General features: G+C 38.3%; 2 protein-coding genes and 2 pseudogenes across 2 annotated transcripts; 3 read left to right on the top strand and 1 right to left on the bottom strand.

The window, feature by feature from the left end:
- The window catches only part of LOC149117086 (uncharacterized), a 4,104-nt pseudogene extending 1,972 nt beyond the window's left edge, over nucleotides 1–2,132 (bottom strand).
- A 3,084-nt stretch (nucleotides 2,133–5,216) lies between these two features.
- LOC149117085 (trace amine-associated receptor 6-like) lies at nucleotides 5,217–8,283 on the top strand. The gene is made up of 2 exons (XM_089279218.1): nucleotides 5,217–6,082; nucleotides 7,510–8,283. Exons 1-2 carry the CDS (start codon nucleotides 5,235–5,237, stop codon nucleotides 7,664–7,666), a joined length of 1,005 nt encoding a protein of 334 aa, XP_089135344.1. The 5' UTR covers nucleotides 5,217–5,234; the 3' UTR covers nucleotides 7,667–8,283.
- A 1,556-nt stretch (nucleotides 8,284–9,839) lies between these two features.
- Nucleotides 9,840–12,955, top strand: LOC110055962 (melanocyte-stimulating hormone receptor-like). Its single transcript, XM_020762403.2, has one exon. It carries the CDS (start codon nucleotides 10,709–10,711, stop codon nucleotides 11,711–11,713), a length of 1,005 nt encoding a protein of 334 aa, XP_020618062.2. The 5' UTR covers nucleotides 9,840–10,708; the 3' UTR covers nucleotides 11,714–12,955.
- Nucleotides 12,956–15,480: 2,525 nt separating this feature from the next.
- Nucleotides 15,481–18,163, top strand: LOC110055760 (melanocyte-stimulating hormone receptor-like; annotated as a pseudogene).
- The last annotated feature ends 120 nt before the right edge of the window (nucleotides 18,164–18,283 follow it).

Genomic DNA, 18,283 nt, shown 5'->3' with positions numbered 1-18,283 from the left:
TTCCTCAGTGCCAACAAGGTGAGCACGACAGACTACGTTACTAGCATTTGAAAAGCTAAGTAAAAAACTGAGGCGCCTGATACGGCACTACAGCTCTAGAACTAAGACTAACAATATTGTTTTTCCAGAAAAATATTTCTGAAAGGCAATCATTATGAAGCCCGATATTGAACCGAGAATCCCATGTAGATCTGGAGTCTATGACTTTGTACAGAAAAGGGGTCTTAAGACGAGTCAAATTACCCAAGACTGGTGACATGGACATAATATGGCCTGCGATTGAGGCACAATCCCGAGCCGTAACGTACGGAGCCGATTGAAGAAATTTGTTTATGAGAGCAATAAAATTGGCAATACGCTTGTCGGTAATAGAAATCGAGCCTGAAACAAGGTCCCAGTTCAAACCCAACCATAGGGTAGGTTCCCATAGTGATTTAGTGGAATTAGGCACAAAACCTGCATTACTTAACGATGTATGCACAAACAACGAATGGACCTTGGCAGTTTGCAATGATTCACCCTTGTCGCACCCGTCGTCGAGAAACACAACCAGTTTGACACCATTAAACCTCCAAAACTTAACAAGGGGTCTAAGGCATTTGGTAAAAATGTAAGGGGCCGAACCAAGACCAAAGGGAAGAACTGTAAAGCAAAAATATTTGACAGTACCGGAAAAAAACCCAGGAAAACCCCAAAAATGTCTGACGGTCTGGGAAAATATCAAAATGGTGATAACCAGACTTAAGATCTAAACTGAAAAGGAAATCGCCCTAGTTGACATATGATAACAAGACTCTCCAATCTTCACACTTGAACTTTTGCTTCCAGATAGATTGGTTGACGTGCCTGAAATCGAGAATAAGCCTTTTCTTGCCTGACGATTGTATAGGCACAGAGAGCGGGTTAACAACATGCGGGACAAAAGGTACCTCAACAACTGAGTGATTGGCAACTAATTCAGATATAGCCGACTCGACAAAAGATGCATTCTTCAAAGCTGACTTATTGTTATGATTCAGCGCCCTACAAGGAGTACTAATAAAAGGGATCCGATAACCGAATTTGAGAGTATCAGTAACAAAATTATTGGCGCCAATAGTATGCCAATAATAAAGGTTAGTCTTAAGTCTACCCTTAAGTACAGGCAATGCAGAATTCTGTTCGTATTCAAATAGATTGTGATCATAATCGAAATCGACTAATAAACTAGAATCTCTTTCTCTTAAAAATTCTAAATTGGAAAGATACATAACAACTAAGTATAATAACTAAAATAAATACTTAAGTTGTACGACAAGTTCGCGGGTAGGATTTTATTTACCTCCAACGTTTGAGGGGAAACCAGAATTTGACTGGCCAGAACTTGAGGACCTGAATTGTAAATTACCCCGGCACTGGGACCTCCAATGACCTTGCTGACCGCACGCGAAACAAATGTCGCCGGGTTTTGCTTTGCTAATAGGTGTAAAGGAGCGAGAAGAGGACCTGAAGTTGAATTGAGGTTGGCCAGCAAACGAAGTGGTGGTGGCAGATGGCTGACTCTGCTTGACTGTAGACTTCACTTTCTCTTGTTGACGATCTTTTCGTTTGCGAAAGGCTCTTTGCTCTGCACGTCGAATGCGGTTTTCGTCCTCTGACCCGCTCGCTAATTAGTCCGATAAATATTCGTTGACCAAATCCCAGCCAGCGGCGGACTTATCTGCCAATCTGATAAGTTTGTTGCGTTTCTTAATATCAGAGTCTATTTCTTTCAGGTAACCTCGAAAGACTTCAAGTTTCCTTTTACCGAGAGCGGTGGAAGCCGAGTGAACCTTCTCCGTGAGGCCCGAATTGAAATAGAACTGCTTTTTGTTCCCTTGGAATTTGAAGGATATTTTGGATTCTTCTTTTAGCTTCTTGGCGATAGAATCACTATTGCTTAAGGAATCTTCTTGGATATCACGCTTCAAAGCGGTTAAATTCTTATCAAAGTAATCCTTGAAGAGAGCGAACGTCGATGCTAAATCAGTAGATTCGGATGACTGTTCTGCTGGAACCGTGGAAGGCAGCACTGAAGTAATATCTTGCTGCGCAGGCGATGAGCCTCCGTGAGGTACCTCTATTGTTTATTAAGCGCCGTTTTCAGTATCCGAGAAAATTTAAAGGGTGAAGAGGCGGTCGTATAACTCGAATGAATACAAATGAAGACAACGCAATATATATACCGACGCCCCGCTTATGAAGCATTGTGGCAAAGTGTCACATAACACCCAAAAGGTGGTTACGTAACCCATGATATATACATATACCCTTGAGATGTCCAGCAGTCATCTCTTGTTTTACGAAAGTAAGTAGTTTTCACTTATCATATCAAAAGTGTAAAATGGCCCTTAATACTGACATAAGGCAATTACAGCACGAGTACTTGTCAGAAAAAAAAAGATAAACTAAACAAAGAACCAAATTACCTTTCGAGCATCGTAGTTTTATTTAAGTTAAAAAATACGCTATCTTCAGGAATCAAAAGAATTTATTTAGAGAGAGATAATAATGTTAATAACCCAAAGTCAAATTCGGGTTGTTACTGTATCTGTAATTTTACCAAAGACTTCTTTCCAAAAGGAAAAACATGTCTCGGGCTTCACTTCATCACTCTCCAGTTAGAATGTTCAAGAGCCGTTACTGAAAAAAGCATGGTAATAATTGGTGTTAGCAGCTAAATATTTCACAAAATATTCACAATGGAAACAAATAGGGAAAATATTGGCAATAGATATGTGTATGTTTATATGACAGAAATAAAGACGGTTCAATAGAATATTCAGCGAAGCCGTTTTCGCAGAACCGGTATTATCTTGCCTATTATTGGTACCGATGGCGAACGTCAGTGATAGAGTATTGTTGAATCAACAATATGTATATTTATTTGTAAGATATTTTCCTCATTCTTAAAACCAGTTAAATTATTGCCTTTCACGACTGGAATGGGATATTTTGTTTTGCGTTTACTTCTGGAAGAAATACAAACAATTAACTTATTCTGAGCTTGTTATAATCTCACGACTCAGTTTTGTGAGTTTGGGGGATGCAGGCCAAAACCAAAAAGTATAATATAATTAACATTTTTTGAATTATTTGCTGAATAAAAATGGCAATCGAAGCGACGGATGTCAACAAAGCAATGACGTCGCTAGAGCGAAAACTCATCAACAAATGGCCACTTCGTCTGCAAACAAATTTCTGAATATGTCACTTTGGAGTTCACTTTGTGTTTGTGTTTTTTTTAAGTACAACACGTCAATAAAAGGAGAGACTGTCACGCATGTTTTTTAACGAGCCTTTTTTTTCGAAATAAGTAAGATCTTTAGCAGTTGTATATCGACTTCACAGGTTGGAAAGAGAGCTAGCAAAAGAAAGCCATTAATCCTTCCTTCTTACCACGACGACTCGCATATATATTTCTTTCCAGATATTCATTGTCAACTTTATTTATTGCTTCCCATTTATCAAGATATGTCAAGTGACATTTCCTGAAAATTTCCATTAAGTTTAACTTCGCTGTTTACCGAAATGTAGAGTGAACAGAGTAGCAAAACTCAGCCCGTCCATAGTTGACAAGCGTAATTTTCACGAAGGAACGACATTAGCCTGGCCGAGAAGTGTTTTAATATTAAAGACACTTGAAAAAATAATCTAACGCCAAGAGAACATGACGTGACCCTCATATTCTCTTGTCTTATGCACAACCTAAGGGCGATATTGCTTTTATCCACTAACAGACAGGTGCGGCAACTTTCTATTGACTCCATAAAACTATCATTTTACTAACAAATTAAACATTACGAAGCGGCCGAACGAGATTATGTAAAGGGAACGTTGGATACATAACTAGTTATCATCAACACGTTTTTGAGTTAGGATAATTTCATTTGAATGGAGGGAGCTACATGTGCCGTTATTAAATGACAACATGAGAAAGGAGAGCAAAGGATTTTCACAGGTAACTTATTATTTACAGAACTTAATACTGATTGAACATAAGGGCAACGAATGCAATGGTGGGTTCAAGAAGCAAAAATTCGTTTTGTTTTTCAGCTCCTAAACTGGTTTTACTGGGCAAACAATGTTAAAAAACAGAACAACTCGAGGTCTCTTGTTTACTTTAATATGTAAAATATTTTGAAACGAAAATTGTTGTTGCTAAGATAAGGATAGTTACTTCTTCTTGCCATCCAATTTCTTCATTGGCTTCGCAAGCATTGCAAAAGTTCCGTAGAACTGGCGCAAGCTGCATATGGAATCATCGCTCAGTTTCTGTTGAGTTCAAACATACGTTAAATTACAGGAATTGCTTGACAGTTATTGTATGACTGACTACAAATTCATTTTGATGATAGATGTAGCCTTTGACGCGAAGCTTCTTTGGTTTGAATCTGCTGTTATCCAGCAAGTATTACAGTTATGGTCACTGAGCTCGCCGAATACAGTGCTCCATGCTCATGGCAATCATATAAACAAAAGGGTACGAATGGGTCTTAGCAATCACACAGATTTCAGTTCTCTCTCTGCCTTTGCAGCTATAATTTGCAGAAAATCTCCATGAAAGATTGTACAAGAATACTAGGGTTCACTACAACTCTGCCTGTATGTGTATCACTGAGGGTAAAATCTAGTTCTGCGCCTTATACCGATATAAAATTCAAGGATTAGCTAAAGAGATCCAATTGCCGAACAAAGGTTGGCGATAAATTAAAAAAAGGCGACAAGCAGGCCAACAAAGGTTCCTGCCTTTGTTGATACTATGCTTGAGTTTGTGACATCTATGTTCATCTATGAGAACTGCTAAGCAGGCTTTGAGGCCGAGAAAAAAAGGCGTTTCAACCTCAAGGAGAGCTTCAAAGCCTTTCTTTTTCGTTGATGTTGTTTTTTTCCAATGTCTTTCATTTCGTGATTAATCCTACATATGAACCGTCGTAATTGAATGCATGTTCTGCCATTTGAAGGGAAGCCTTCCACTTGTTATAAATGGCAAAAACCGGGAAGGGGGCACGAAACTAAGCAAACCTTGTGGAATCTCTTCCAGATGATTCAGGAACCCTTCAATTAAATCACATTTGCCGATGACCGTTATTCATGGTCACCCCACAGAGAGGGAATTGGGTCAATACCATAGTAGCATTTATTATTAATTATCCTCTTTGATTCAATGCAGAATTGACAGCTAAACTTACTATTTCCTGTAAGCAAGTTCAACAATGACCAAGGAAACCCTGACGACTTCTTGTCAGGACGAGGAGAAGCATTCGCACATCTTGATGATTGCCGTTGTAATGCTTGGATCTATAATCGGGAACAGTGTAATTTGCCTGTTACTCGTCCGGTTTAAGACTCTACGAACAGTGCCGAATATTCTGATTGCGAACTTAGCTCTCATAGACATCCTCAACGCCCTGACCAATATGCCTCTTATGATCATGTGGTACATCTGTAAAGTGCCCTTCCTAAAGGGCCGCCCTATCTCATGGTTCGTCGTGACTTGGTACGTGCTTTTCATGTACTTAACTGTGTTTAGCCTCATTGTGTTGACAATGGATCGCTATGGAGCCATCGTGCACGGCCTTCGCTACCATTCATGGAAAACAGTCAACAAGGCAAAAGTAGCAGTATTGCTTGTATGGCTCCTAGCAGCTGCCTATACATATGGCATGTTCATATTAGGGCTCGACACTGATCTTGGTGACGCTCCAGTGCTGGTGTACAGGATACACTACTTAAGAAAATTTGGTAGACATACCATAATTCCCGGTTATCTAGTTTCATTCACGATTATGGTCATTATGGGAATCGCCATTTGGCGCACCTTGCGTACCCAGAGAAAACGTATCTCGACGTTCTGTTCTGTGGCAAGACAAATTAAAAGCGACGTGAAGACGGCCAAGACGATCGGTTTGACCGTGGTGGCATTTTTATGTATGGGCATTTTTCCGATGTTGTTACACAATATTGCAAGAATTCACGGTTCATGGCTTCATTTCCTGGCGTTTTTTCTCACGCATCTCAACAGTATGGCAAATCCTGTCATCTACTCTCTTAAGACTCAAAGGTATGTCATCTGTATTGAGCTTTATTAGATCAACAACTGTCTCTTGATCGCTATTATCCATCTCCCATCATTTCGTTTGCATTAATATTTAACCTTTAAAAGTAAGTTATTAAAATAACAATAAGTTATCAAAAAAATGGGGTGATTTTTTCACTTATTTGGACAAAAAGCAATGAGTCATTGCTAAACTTTTCACCGGGAAATGCATCAAGAGCTTTTGAAATAACATGTTTCCTGATCAATGTGGGTGACAGGCAACCGTCTTTGCGAACACAGCCCATTGAAAAGTAAAATTTCTGTTATACAATTGATACTATATCAAAGGAAGGACTTTGTGCTTCCTTTCATAGTTTACCTAACGCTGAAACTTAAGGTGTTTGGGTTATGGACCTTGTCTTGACCTTTGTTATTGAAATTCGAATAACTGAAAGTACGGACCATCAAATTTTAAAATGAAGCGAGTACTGTAAGTCATCAACTTTTTTGTACTGTTTGGAAAGAGGTACTATGAGAGTTAAGTCTATTTCTCAAGGGGAAAGGTTAAGGAACACTGGACTGTTCGATGTGGGAATCCTGTACTGCACTCTGTCTCGTAATCGCGCTTCCTAGGCAAATAACAGACTAAGTAAATCCCTTTAATACACCTCTTTTAAAGGGACATTGTCACCATTTTATGCATGATTTTGGAAATCTCCAAAAAACGTATATCGATCACTGGAAGAAGAACAATAATGGTTTTATTTTGTAGAGCAGTACTTGACAAATAATTAAAACCCATTAGGAAGGGAGGAGGCTAACGATGGCGAGGATGGAAACGGATTGCGATATGGATTTTTGAAAAAGCGTCACGATGTCAGTTTTTCAAAGGTTCAAGTTTGGCTCGAAATTCATTGAAATTTTGCAAAAATGTTGCTGCAGTGTGGACTTTCTTCAAGAAATTTCTTTTAATATTTTAGTTAGCGCTAATTAAGTTCTTATTACATAAATTTAGGGACCATTTGGCGAATTTATAACAGTTTTAAGCAAATATATCATGACAGTGTCTCTTTAATCTGCTACAGAAGTCGACAAGGGAATCAAGACCATTTAAGCGGTCATTTGTTCTAAGTTACGGCCCGACCAAACGCTCGCAACATTTCAACCTAACTTTTTTGCAAAATTGTTAGGCACAACGTGCCTCACAAGTTTGGCCACCCGGCTGCAGTATGTTGCAGGATGCCGGTTGGAACAAGTTGGCAGACGAGTACAACATGTTGTGCGCAACAAATTTGCAATGTTTTGGGTTGAGATGTGATTTGTAAATTTCCAAACTTTCAACAGCGTGATAACATTGGCCATTGTGCGATCGCTGATGTAATTGCACGTTGGAGGCTTTTAGGCATTTAATTTATTAAATGCCCAGTGTACTTTCGTTTATTTCTGCATAGGTTTCGCAAGGCTTTCATACTGTTCCTAAAGGACCCTTGGGGCAAGTCACAGCCCTTGATCACCGCCAGTAGCCAGGCAGATCTTCCCTGCACAGCAAAGAACTTTTATCGCACGACAGAAAAATACAACTCCCACAAAATAATATTTAAACCATAAAGCGCTGACATGCTTGATATATTCAAATCACTCGACTGTTGCTCAGGAGTAAAAAGATGCAGGTTTTATATTTGCTCGTTAAGTGCAATAACAGCTTGAATACCATTCTAACGGCAGGGCAAGAACTAATAATTAAGAACGTGGCATAAAAATATAGCTCTGTACTTAACTGTGTCGTGTTTTTTTTTCTCAAAATTGACTCAAAACGGTTTTTTCTTAACACGCAAACGGAGGGGTCCTAGCCAGTGATTTTGTTTTGGTAATCAACACAATTCGTTCGTATTGTTAGAAATGTTAGTATTGTCAATAATGTTAGTAATGTGAGTAATGTTGGTATTCTAAATAATGTGTACATTCAAACAAAAATTTCCCCCCCAAAAAATATATATATGTAATAAAAACTCACCTTCATCTATGATTTTAAACGAAATTTAGCAATACACGCTCCAGAAGTTGAAACCACGGTAAATTTGTAGATAATTCTATGCAATAGCCGGGTGTAGATGTAATAAATAGACAACTTTTAGTATCTTGCTCATTGCTGGAAAAACAATAAATCAGAACCCGTTACAATAGTTAAGTTTAGTATACTCGAGCAATAAATTTAACCTTGAGTTGTTTAAGACTATCTCTTTTTAAATTTCATTGGAAGAGTTTACAATTGCCAATAATTTACAATTGGTGTCGAAAACCCGAAACCAAAGTTATCCCTCGGTCAATCACAAAATTACATAGAAAATCCAGTGACCTAGCAAAAACTCGAAGCAAATACGCAAGGCTGGCAGGAAGGGCGGAAAAAGTACACGAGCGAATCACGATTGAATTTGTTTCATTTCTTATTGGATGAGAAAGTGGCGCGCGAGAATTTTAAACCAATAACAAATCGTAATTGCGAGTTACTTTCCACTTTTCAGTGAAAAGTGCTCAACTGCTCTTTAAGAAGGGTGACTTATTAGTTAATTCTAATTCAATTAATCAATTATTACAATTATTTGCACCCCTTAGTTAATATACGCATTTCATCTTATAAAGTTTGTAAATTAAGAGTGCGTTTGTTGTTGGCTGTTGTAGTGTGGTCACAGCCACTGTCAAATGGAGTTGATTGTGGTCAAACTGGAGTAGACAGGTTGATTAATTAGGAGAATTTCCAAATTATCTCTTAAGTACTAATCAATTTTTCTTGCAAGTAATAACAACTATCTCTGTGAGCAATATCATACATGCACCATCTTTTCCGGTGGCAATATTGAATTTGCACTGAATTTCACTTCCCGCGATCAGTTCCAAACATGCAATGAATTACCCGGAAACTAGGTTTCTCTCAGCCGATCAAATTCGAGAACTATTTTACTTGAATAATTAGCTCACAGTATCGATCTTTCGTCGTCCTAATGACCAAATTATCCCTTGAATTGGCAAATAAAAAACTCTGTTAACTTTTAGGCTATTTTTTGTCCACCATTTCGATGATTTTTCCACCCTGACCTCGTCTCAGGCATCTGTTTGAAAAATCAGTTCTTGTTAAAAAATATTGTCAATTTAACCTCGGTGTTGAACATAAATTAAATTTAGATGAAGTCGGCAGGCTCGAAGAAGACATTAAATCTAGCTCCGACAAGAACATTATTGCGAAAAAGCCTAAGAAAGGCCGACTGATGCTGCTTTTCACTTGAACAGTAGGCAGGTGTGTTTGTGAAAACAGCAAATCAGCAAAGTTAATTATGCGGGCAAACGATTTCATGATCAGAGCCTTGAGTCTCTCGCTACATTCTCATTTCGGTTATTGATACATGTATGTTTCGTTGACAGAAAAAAAGAGCGAAACTGTATGAGAAAGAGTTGGATATAAAATACCGAGATAAAATTTCAAGGCATTCGCAGTATTCATGCGGGATCGTTTGAACAAAATAAACTGATGCTTCCGCTTTTCCGGTGTTTTAAAAGGAGAAAATGTTGCATGGATCTCACATCCACTTCATGTTCATACTAACAGTAATAATTAGAATTGTCATAGGTAATAATATCTACAGTAAGAAAAACACGTTATGTATCGGTGCTTTCTACTTATCGTTTTGCCGCAGTTTCTCAAAAGAGATATCACCTTTGCATTTAGGTAGTGTTAATTTTCAGTTAGGTGATCTCAAAAATGGATTTCAGGATCCTGTTTCGGTTTTTCAGCTGTAAAAACAGATGTTTAGAAGGCCCTAGAATGCTTATTCCATTTTATATTACTGACGGGGGACTCATTTTGGGAACTCGCCCAGGTTTTATTTGGAGTCTTTCTGGCGTAAGCTGACAGAGGTCTCTGACGAAAATGGAAATTTTATTAACAGTCTGTACGAATACCCTTTTGTTTCCGCTAAAATCATCGTCCACCAGTTGTGTTCAATGTGATATTGGACATGCGATGCCTTGCGCCATAAAGATACGAATAACAATTATAAATCAACTATCATCTGCGACTTAACTCCTAGGGTGAAAATTGTTTCGTAGATCTACACGTTAAATTAAATTGAAAACTACATATGTTCGACAGTACATTTCATCTTTTTGATTAAATGACTCAGATTTAAAAATTTTAACTCATTCTCTGAGTGACGCATTCTGACTGGAGTCATTTAACTTGACAGCCATGAATGAAAACGGACGAGACATTGGCGAGCAACTAAACCTACAGCAATTTAGTTTTTAGGTGACAACGACAATAAAATGACAGTACGGAAACCAGGGTGAGATTTGTTCGATCATGCAGGACCTGCTAATTCGTACGTGATGTCTATGTTTGCTTGGATAGCACACAGGTGTGGAAATTAAACAAAAGAGGTAAAATGCACGTGCACTATTATGTAAGAATAGGACAGTCTTACTGGCTGCCTATCCAATTTCACACACACAAAAAAACAAAAACGCACGAATGGTTCCAACAATTTATTTTATTACCGGGGAAAGATTAATAAGTTGTGAAAAACAGTTGGTGAAACAGCCTTGGATCTATCAAAAATTTGATTTCAGGATACATCCTATTTCGATGCCGTGATCAACATGTACAATAACTGCTCTGTCATCTGCCAAGGAGAACAAGCCAGAATTCCAGAAAGCAATGCTTGCCACCGTTTTCCTGTATTCGAGACGGAAAATGTTCCGCAGGAGCTCATCGTATTTAACTGCATTGTTAACATTCTGCTTTTGGTAACAGCAATTGTAGGAAATTTTTTGGTGTTATCTGTAGCATGGAAGACGCCTTCTCTTCGCTCCCCGGCGATTGTTTTGCTTTGTGGACTTGCCACAACCGATCTCGCTGTCGGTCTTGTCGTTCAGCCCTTTTTTCTTTCCATGGAACTGATGCCACTCCTCTCGAACTCAGCAGAGTATCACTGCAATTTGGGAAAGGCATTCATCACTATGTCCTATTGGGTATGCGGTGCATCTTTATCGACTGTTACAGCCATCAGTGTAGACAGGTTATTAGCCCTTAGTTATCACCTGAGATATCATAGTATTGTAATTGTTCCACGAGTCATGTGCGTTCTGACGCTAAACTGGTTGACTGGTGGATTTCTGGCAAGTCTGATATTGTGGAGTGGAGATGAAGTGTTCCTTGCTGTCATGGCCGTGGCAGTTGCCATATTTCTATGCTTGTCCACGTATGCTCATGTAAAAATATATCTCGTTGTTCGCCGTCATAAACAACAAATCCAAACCCAAGCAAGGGCAGTTCAAGTAGGTATCGGTAATGGTTTTAACTTGGCACGGTTTAAAAGGTCAGTTGCCAACGCTTTCTTAGTTCATTACGTCCTTCTTCTTTGCTACACGCCACTGTTCATTACTTTGCTGTTGACTAATAATGACAAATGGGCTGATTCAGCATTATTGAAGAAGTCCCACAGTGCCATAGCATGGAAATTAACAACCACTGTAGTGTTTATGAATTCTTCTGTGAATCCTTTTATTTACTGTTGGCGTCTTCGAGAAATGAGAGTTGCTGTAAAAAGGTTTTTGAAGAGTATTTTCTGTGGCAGTGATTTAGTGGCGGCAAATCCAGACTAAAGTAAAAGGTTAAGGTAAAATCTGCATACGAACCAAGTGGGCCATCAGGCCGGCCCTTATCTCCGGTTTCTATGTATCATGAAGCGACTAGGAGCACAGTATTTCTAATACTCCTGGATGGGATGCTAGTCAGTCGCTAGTTTAACCCCAGGATTAAATTCGCCGGTACTCATTTATAGAGCCGGGTGGAGAGAGGCACTGTCAGAGTAAAGTGTTTACCCAAGAACGCAACGGAGTGTCCCCGGCCAGGGCTCGAGCTCGGTTCGCTCGATCCGGAGTCCCGGCGACTTAACCATGAGGAACTTGAGCTTAATAGTTATGATAAATAAGTTCTAAAAAAATGAATTATATATCACATCGAGGTCTCTGCCTTCAGTTACAGTCTTGTACATGCAAACCCTAATATCAAAACATGTATTTCTTTCAGGTGTTTAATTAGGTCGCTTTGTAGACGTTCCCATTGAGATAATTACGCCTTTATATAGTACGCCTTGCGAATATCACACCGATCGACGCCGACCAGTTTACTTGAGGCTGTTTTTTTCTTATTGTAAATATCGTTGTCTAAAACAGCGTGTGACATTTTCTTATATCCTCTGGCTTGTAACCTGTATTCAGCGTGTCTCAGATTCTTGTAAACTAAACTCGATTATTGCTGGCGGCTCCCTCCATCATTTGTTGTATTATTTGTCTCCTCTACTTATGATAGAAATGTTTTCTATTAGGCTGAGCGAAGTGAAATAGAATAGAAGTTCTCTTAAAAAGAAAAGTTTTTAATGACATTTGGAGAGTCGTTCGAAAGCCTTGGTGCCATAACCAAGAAAGATTTGTCGCCATAAAAAGCCGCTTTAGTCTTTGCAATAGACTGCAGATTTGAGGTACCGGACCGTGGTAAACGCCAAAGCGTGTGATGAAATAAAAGTTCGATCTTACTGGAGTAACATGGGCTGACTTCTTCGTTCTGACAGCCAGCCTTGCAGCTGTACTTTGCAACCGTTGTAGTTTTTCTAACTCAGGATGTATTAATCAAGTTCTGAAGAATTAACAGCATAAAGAAGGCTGTCCGTAACAAATATAGGGATCGTAATTACTTCTCAAGTTTTTTGTAAAATAGAATATCCTCTTAAATGCTTCGTAGTTTTACTAATTAAAAACAACAATATACGCACTGAAGAAAATAACTGAATTTGCATAGGAAGTAGGATAAGGCAAAGCCAAATAAAGAACAATATCAGACGGAAATGTATAAAGATTTCTAATTCCAAAGACACGCCATGTTACAATTCAATACTGAAAGGTGCTCCGAAAATCAAGATTTGACGTGGAATGTAAATCGTCTAAACAAGCTACATACATACATACATACATACATACATACATACATTCTTTATTCGAGACGCAAAGTTACAAAAGTAAAAATGGCCAATAAGCCACGTTTAATATATATCAACATTATTAGTTGATAATGAACTAAGTGTTTCACTTGCCCTTCTGATGCCGCTCAACAGTTTCTTTCCAGACCAATCACTTTTTATGAAATAATCTTTGGACATGGGAAAAACTTTCGACGTGCTCCTAGGATAATTTTAAATTGAATGGAATAATTATCTGCAATGTACACAATACCTGATGGTTACCTGCTCTGGTAAGCAAATATTTCCCAACTTTGCGCGCCAAGCACGTTACCTTACACACAAACAAATCGAATTTAACGTTCTAACTTCCTGTCGTTACGAAAAGCAATAGTTATCATCGCTCTGGTTGCCAAATATAAAGACCGATTTCCAGCGCTTTTCTTGAAGTTTAGCCATATTTCTGCTTGAAACAAGTTATTTTTATTACATACACAAGCAAAGAGGAACTAAATTCACCTATTTTTAGAAAGGTGACGCAGAACTTCAGATTTTCAAAAGTGCACATTTACTCATCAGTAAGAAAAAATAAATTAAATTGCGATGTGACGCACAAACGCTCGCCAATGTCAAATACGAGGAAAACAACAGAAAGGGTACGGGTGCCATGACGTCAATTGTCTCAGACTTTGAAAGAAAAGAAGAAAAAAAAGATAAACCAACTATCACTACCCTTTCACTCAAACGAGTCATCTTTACAGTCTTTAAGGTGCTGGAGCAACCATTATTTGACCATCTGCGCAACTCGCGTTTTGTTATTACTACAAAGAACTTATTGTGCCGGATCATATTTTCTCAAGCTTTGTCATTTTAATTTCTGTCAAAATTTGTTAAACTGAAGTTGGTGTTTTACGAGCAAACACATATGCACGAAATGAATGCAAAATTCCCACGAAGGAACAAGGTTAAACCATACGCAGTTTTTCCGGTTACCGTTCTGTGAACTTTCAAGAAGAGCAAACGATAAGCCGTTTTAGTTGCTTTCACGGTATTGCCGACGGAAAATATTCAGTGAAAATACCATGCTTATCTAACTGTGTCTATTTATTAAGAGGGTCAGCTTTAAATGAAGATGAAGTTCTTCCCAGCTAGAACCCTATTTGCTTGTACACCGCACATATTTTTATGCAAATAAAGTTATTATAAATAAATAAATAAATAAATAAATAAATAAATAAATTATTAAAATTTCGTTACTAGGAAATATTTTGGCTTTATCCGCGGAGCATGGAAGATTCTTCTTCTTCGTTCTCCGTCGATTTTCGTTTATTACTTTCTGGAATCGACAAATGTTGGAGTTGGTCTTGTCATTCGGCCCTAGGCTATTCCCTTGAACATCGCTTTAGAAAAAGTGTTCCCCAGTATGACCTATTCAGTAGTGTGCGTTTGAAGGTTTGTTAGGTCTGTTAGGTTATTGGCTAGTTGTTATCCCTTGATGAGATATGCTAGTATTGAAACTGAACATTCCGAAGTTAAACTGGTTGGTGAGCAGATTTTGTAGCAAGTTTAATATTCTGTATTGTGTTTTTTTTTTTTTGTCATGGCTGATACAGTTGCTATGTTTATTTTGCTTGCATGCAGTTGTAAAGTTATATCTCGTTGTTCTCCACCATCAGCAACAAATTCCAGCCTCGCAAACAGTCAAACAGATGCCTTAAAAACACCTATTTGTAAAAGGCTTTAACGCGAATAGGGAAGATATTTGTTTACAAACATTGTTTTCGTTGTTTAAATGTTCAAAACGTTAAACAAAAGAATTTTTTGTTTCACCAGCCAATAGTTCTCTAGGTTGGCATATTTATAACAATAGGTGACGTCCCTGATATCTTTGCCATACGAAAAAAAAAAGAAAATACTGCAAACGTTTTCCTTGTTCACTACTTCCTACTCCTTTGCTATCTCCTTCCACTACGTGAAGCCATGGAAAAGTCTCAAGTTAGTTTGTCATTTAATATTCTGCCAAAAAATAAAACAACAAGAAAAACGATTCCCTTGAACCTGCTTCTCCCATTCGCCACTTAAGAAACGAAAAGTCTGGGTCGAGTCTCATCACACGGTTGCTGTTGGGACTGGCATCACTGAGGACAATACCGTTTCTCATGCTTTGCTTGATCTTTAGTAATAGTCCCAACGTGAGCGATTGCGAGCTTACACTCGACCCAGATTCCCTCTGGTTTCAAAATTGACAAATAACATAAAATGGGACAATTGTGGTAAAAATGATTCTAAATATTGCAAGTTTCACAAAATTTTTCACAGCGAATGAACTGAAACAATAAAGGACGCTCCGTGCAATGATATTGTTAGGTCTCGAAACCCACTCATAAGTGAAATTGTTTTTCTCTCTCCGGATATGAACCATGACACTTTCACATGATTACGCATGCATGTGCACGATTCTACGAAATTATCTCCTTCACCAAACACAAATATCAGGGGGAGAACGAAAATGGATGGAAAATGCCTCGGATGCGTCAGAAATTTTTGTTCCTTGTAAAGATTTAAACCGTTTTACGCATATCATCATGCATAATAACTCTTCTATAAGATTCTTAGAAGAGCACGAGACCATTCAAGAGAACAGTACTTGCTTCCGTTTTCCTGTATTTCAGGTTGACAACGTTCCACAAAATCTTATCGTGTTGAACTGTGCAATTAACGTCCCATTTCTAATAACAGCAATTCTTGGAAATCTCTTGGTCATATCAGCAGTTTGGAAGACACCTTCTCTTCGATGTCCTTCGAATGTATTCCTCTGTGGACTCTCAACTTCAGATCTCGCCGTTGGTCTTGTCGTTCAGCCCTTGTTTCTTTATATAGAACTGATACAAATCCTCGAATGGCCAACACAGTATCCGGGCGCGTTGGGACATGCATTCATTATAGTGTCTCATTCGGTATGTGGTGTGTCCTTGTTGACTGTTACAGCCATCAGTGTAGATAGGTTGTTAGCGCTTCAGTATCATCTAAGATATGTTAATATTGTCACCGTTCAACGTGTACTCGTATCTTATCTTATTTTTCTGGTTGGTAAGCACGTCTCTGGCAAGTCTGATACTGTGGAATGAAAAAATATTTCTTGTCGTTATGGCTTTGGTGGTTGGTATTTGCCTTTGTTTGTCGGTGTTAGTCCATCTGAAAATTTATCGCGTCGTTCGACGCCATCAGCAGCAAATTCAAACCCAAAGAGAAGCAGTCCAAGCACGTGATGATTTTAACGTAGCACGTTTCAAAAGGACAGCAGCCAATGCTTTTCTGATTCACTACTTTCTTCTCCTTTGTTATACTCCACTGTTTATCACGTTACTGCTGACAAGCAACGAAGACAAGATTGATTCGGCGTCGTGGAAAAAGGCCGATAGTGCTATAGCATGGAAATTGACAAGCACAATAGTATTCATGAATTCCGCTGTGAATCCTTTTATTTACTGTTGGCGTCTTAGAGGAATGCGAATCACTATAACAAAGACTTTGAAGGCAATTATCCGTAGGTCGTGATTTTGTTTCTGATTGTATTTATAGTTGGCACCAAAGAGATTTTGCCTACAGTAATATATCGGCTGAGTTAAATGGCAAGCATAAAATTATGAATTGTATTTGTTTTGGCTATTCATGACTTTGTTAGGTCAGTAATCATAGACAAGATGCAACTGGCCTTTATACAATATAACCAAAAAAATACCATAGCATGTCGTCCATTGTGTCACATATCCTTATGTATTCTCTTACTGTTGCGTTTTACACTATTTCTCAACAATGCCAGTGGACTTTTACTTCAGTTTTCGCCTCTCTATCTAGATCTAAACGTAGTATGTGACCTATGGATTAAAACCTCAATAACCGGTTTTTCGGATTTGTTATTTATTGCGGTTTTCGATTTATTCCTTTTTTAGCGTCCGGTTTTCGGGTTTTCGGTCTAAGAATTAACAATTAGCGGACGAGTTGGGCAAAATATCATGATTTGTCACTGGAGATAGGCTAGAGCAGATCAGTTATTTGCCGAAGCGGCCGAAGGCTTAGACCAAAAATTGACCTGCGAGATACTGACAAATCATGATATTTTGCGATAATCGTTTTCAATAATTGTTTTATCATTCCGTCACCAAGTTTGTTTTCAAATTTAAATCACTCTTTGACAGCTCAGGGAAGTGATCTACCATTTTTTTTTAAGACAAGAACGTGGTTACAATTACGCATGAGCAGAATATTTAGACGGTAAAAACGCATTTAGACGGTACTACGCATGAGCAAACCATTATTTGTAGCCAGTTATCTGCAGGTCACGTGTTAGGCTCTCGGCCAGTGAAAAGGAAGGAAAAAATGCATCGAATGGTAATGGACGTTGTTTATTTTTTGTTATTTGCTTGGCACGTTTTTAGGCCTGTTTATTTCACCTCAGTCAAACATGTTGGCTGACGTGGCGTGCAATATAGATTACGCAAACTAGATTAACTCAAAGAGAGACCGCTTCTTGATTCTTGATGCTCAAAGTGAGTCAGCTGCATTGCCACCAAGTTTAGTCTAAATGTGTTCTGCATGAATCAGAAATCATTTTCCATTTGAACAGTTGGAATTATCTTCTCTACAGGTATGCCTCGAAGTGGAAGGAAATGTTTTTCAAATGAGCTTTTAGCCTGGAAACACTAAAAATGCCATTTTGTTTTTGGAAAAATCTAGCAGTCGAGGGTTAAATAGTAAGCTAAAAAGGTATAGCCGGTAATGATTTCAAATGGAAATATATTATTCCCTCAAAAAAGTATTTGCCTGCTTCAAGTTTGTGAAAGTTGCACGTTTAATCATTTTATTCGGCGGTTCTCGGTTTTGAGAGTTTCCATGGCGCTCTTTCGGTTTTCAAAGATATTTCAGATGAACACACAAGGTCTACATGTTAAAACTCTTTGAGATTTAACGATGTGGAACGCTGAGCATATTTTACAAAAATTCTATGAACATCAAAAGTGCCTGAGATATTGTTTTCATCTTGACAAACAATCCAAGCTTTTGCGGCATTAAAAACAAAAAACAAAAAACAAAAAAACGATTTTTCAGAACCTTGAAGGGAATCGAAAATTGGTCGGAGAAAGCTGGACTCGAAATGTGGGGAATAAAGCAACAGAAAGAAATCCGAGAGAAACAAACTTTGGTTCGAGTCCGAATG

Source organism: Orbicella faveolata, unplaced genomic scaffold, assembly GCF_042242905.1.
Source record: "Orbicella faveolata isolate gen_17 unplaced genomic scaffold, um_ofav_v1 contig_12, whole genome shotgun sequence".
In the NCBI taxonomy this organism is placed as follows: domain Eukaryota; kingdom Metazoa; phylum Cnidaria; class Anthozoa; order Scleractinia; family Merulinidae; genus Orbicella; species Orbicella faveolata.
Note: the sequence above shows the minus strand (reverse complement) of the source record. Positions and strands in the feature narration are given on the sequence as shown.

Coding starts and splice junctions, on each gene's coding strand:
- LOC110055962 (XM_020762403.2), top strand. CDS start 10,709: ATGTACAATAACTGCTCTGTCATCTGCCAAGGAGAACAAGCCAGAATT.
- LOC149117085 (XM_089279218.1), top strand. CDS start 5,235: ATGACCAAGGAAACCCTGACGACTTCTTGTCAGGACGAGGAGAAGCAT. Junction 6,083..7,509: donor TACTCTCTTAAGACTCAAAG/GTATGTCATCTG, acceptor ATTTCTGCATAG/GTTTCGCAAGGCTTTCATAC.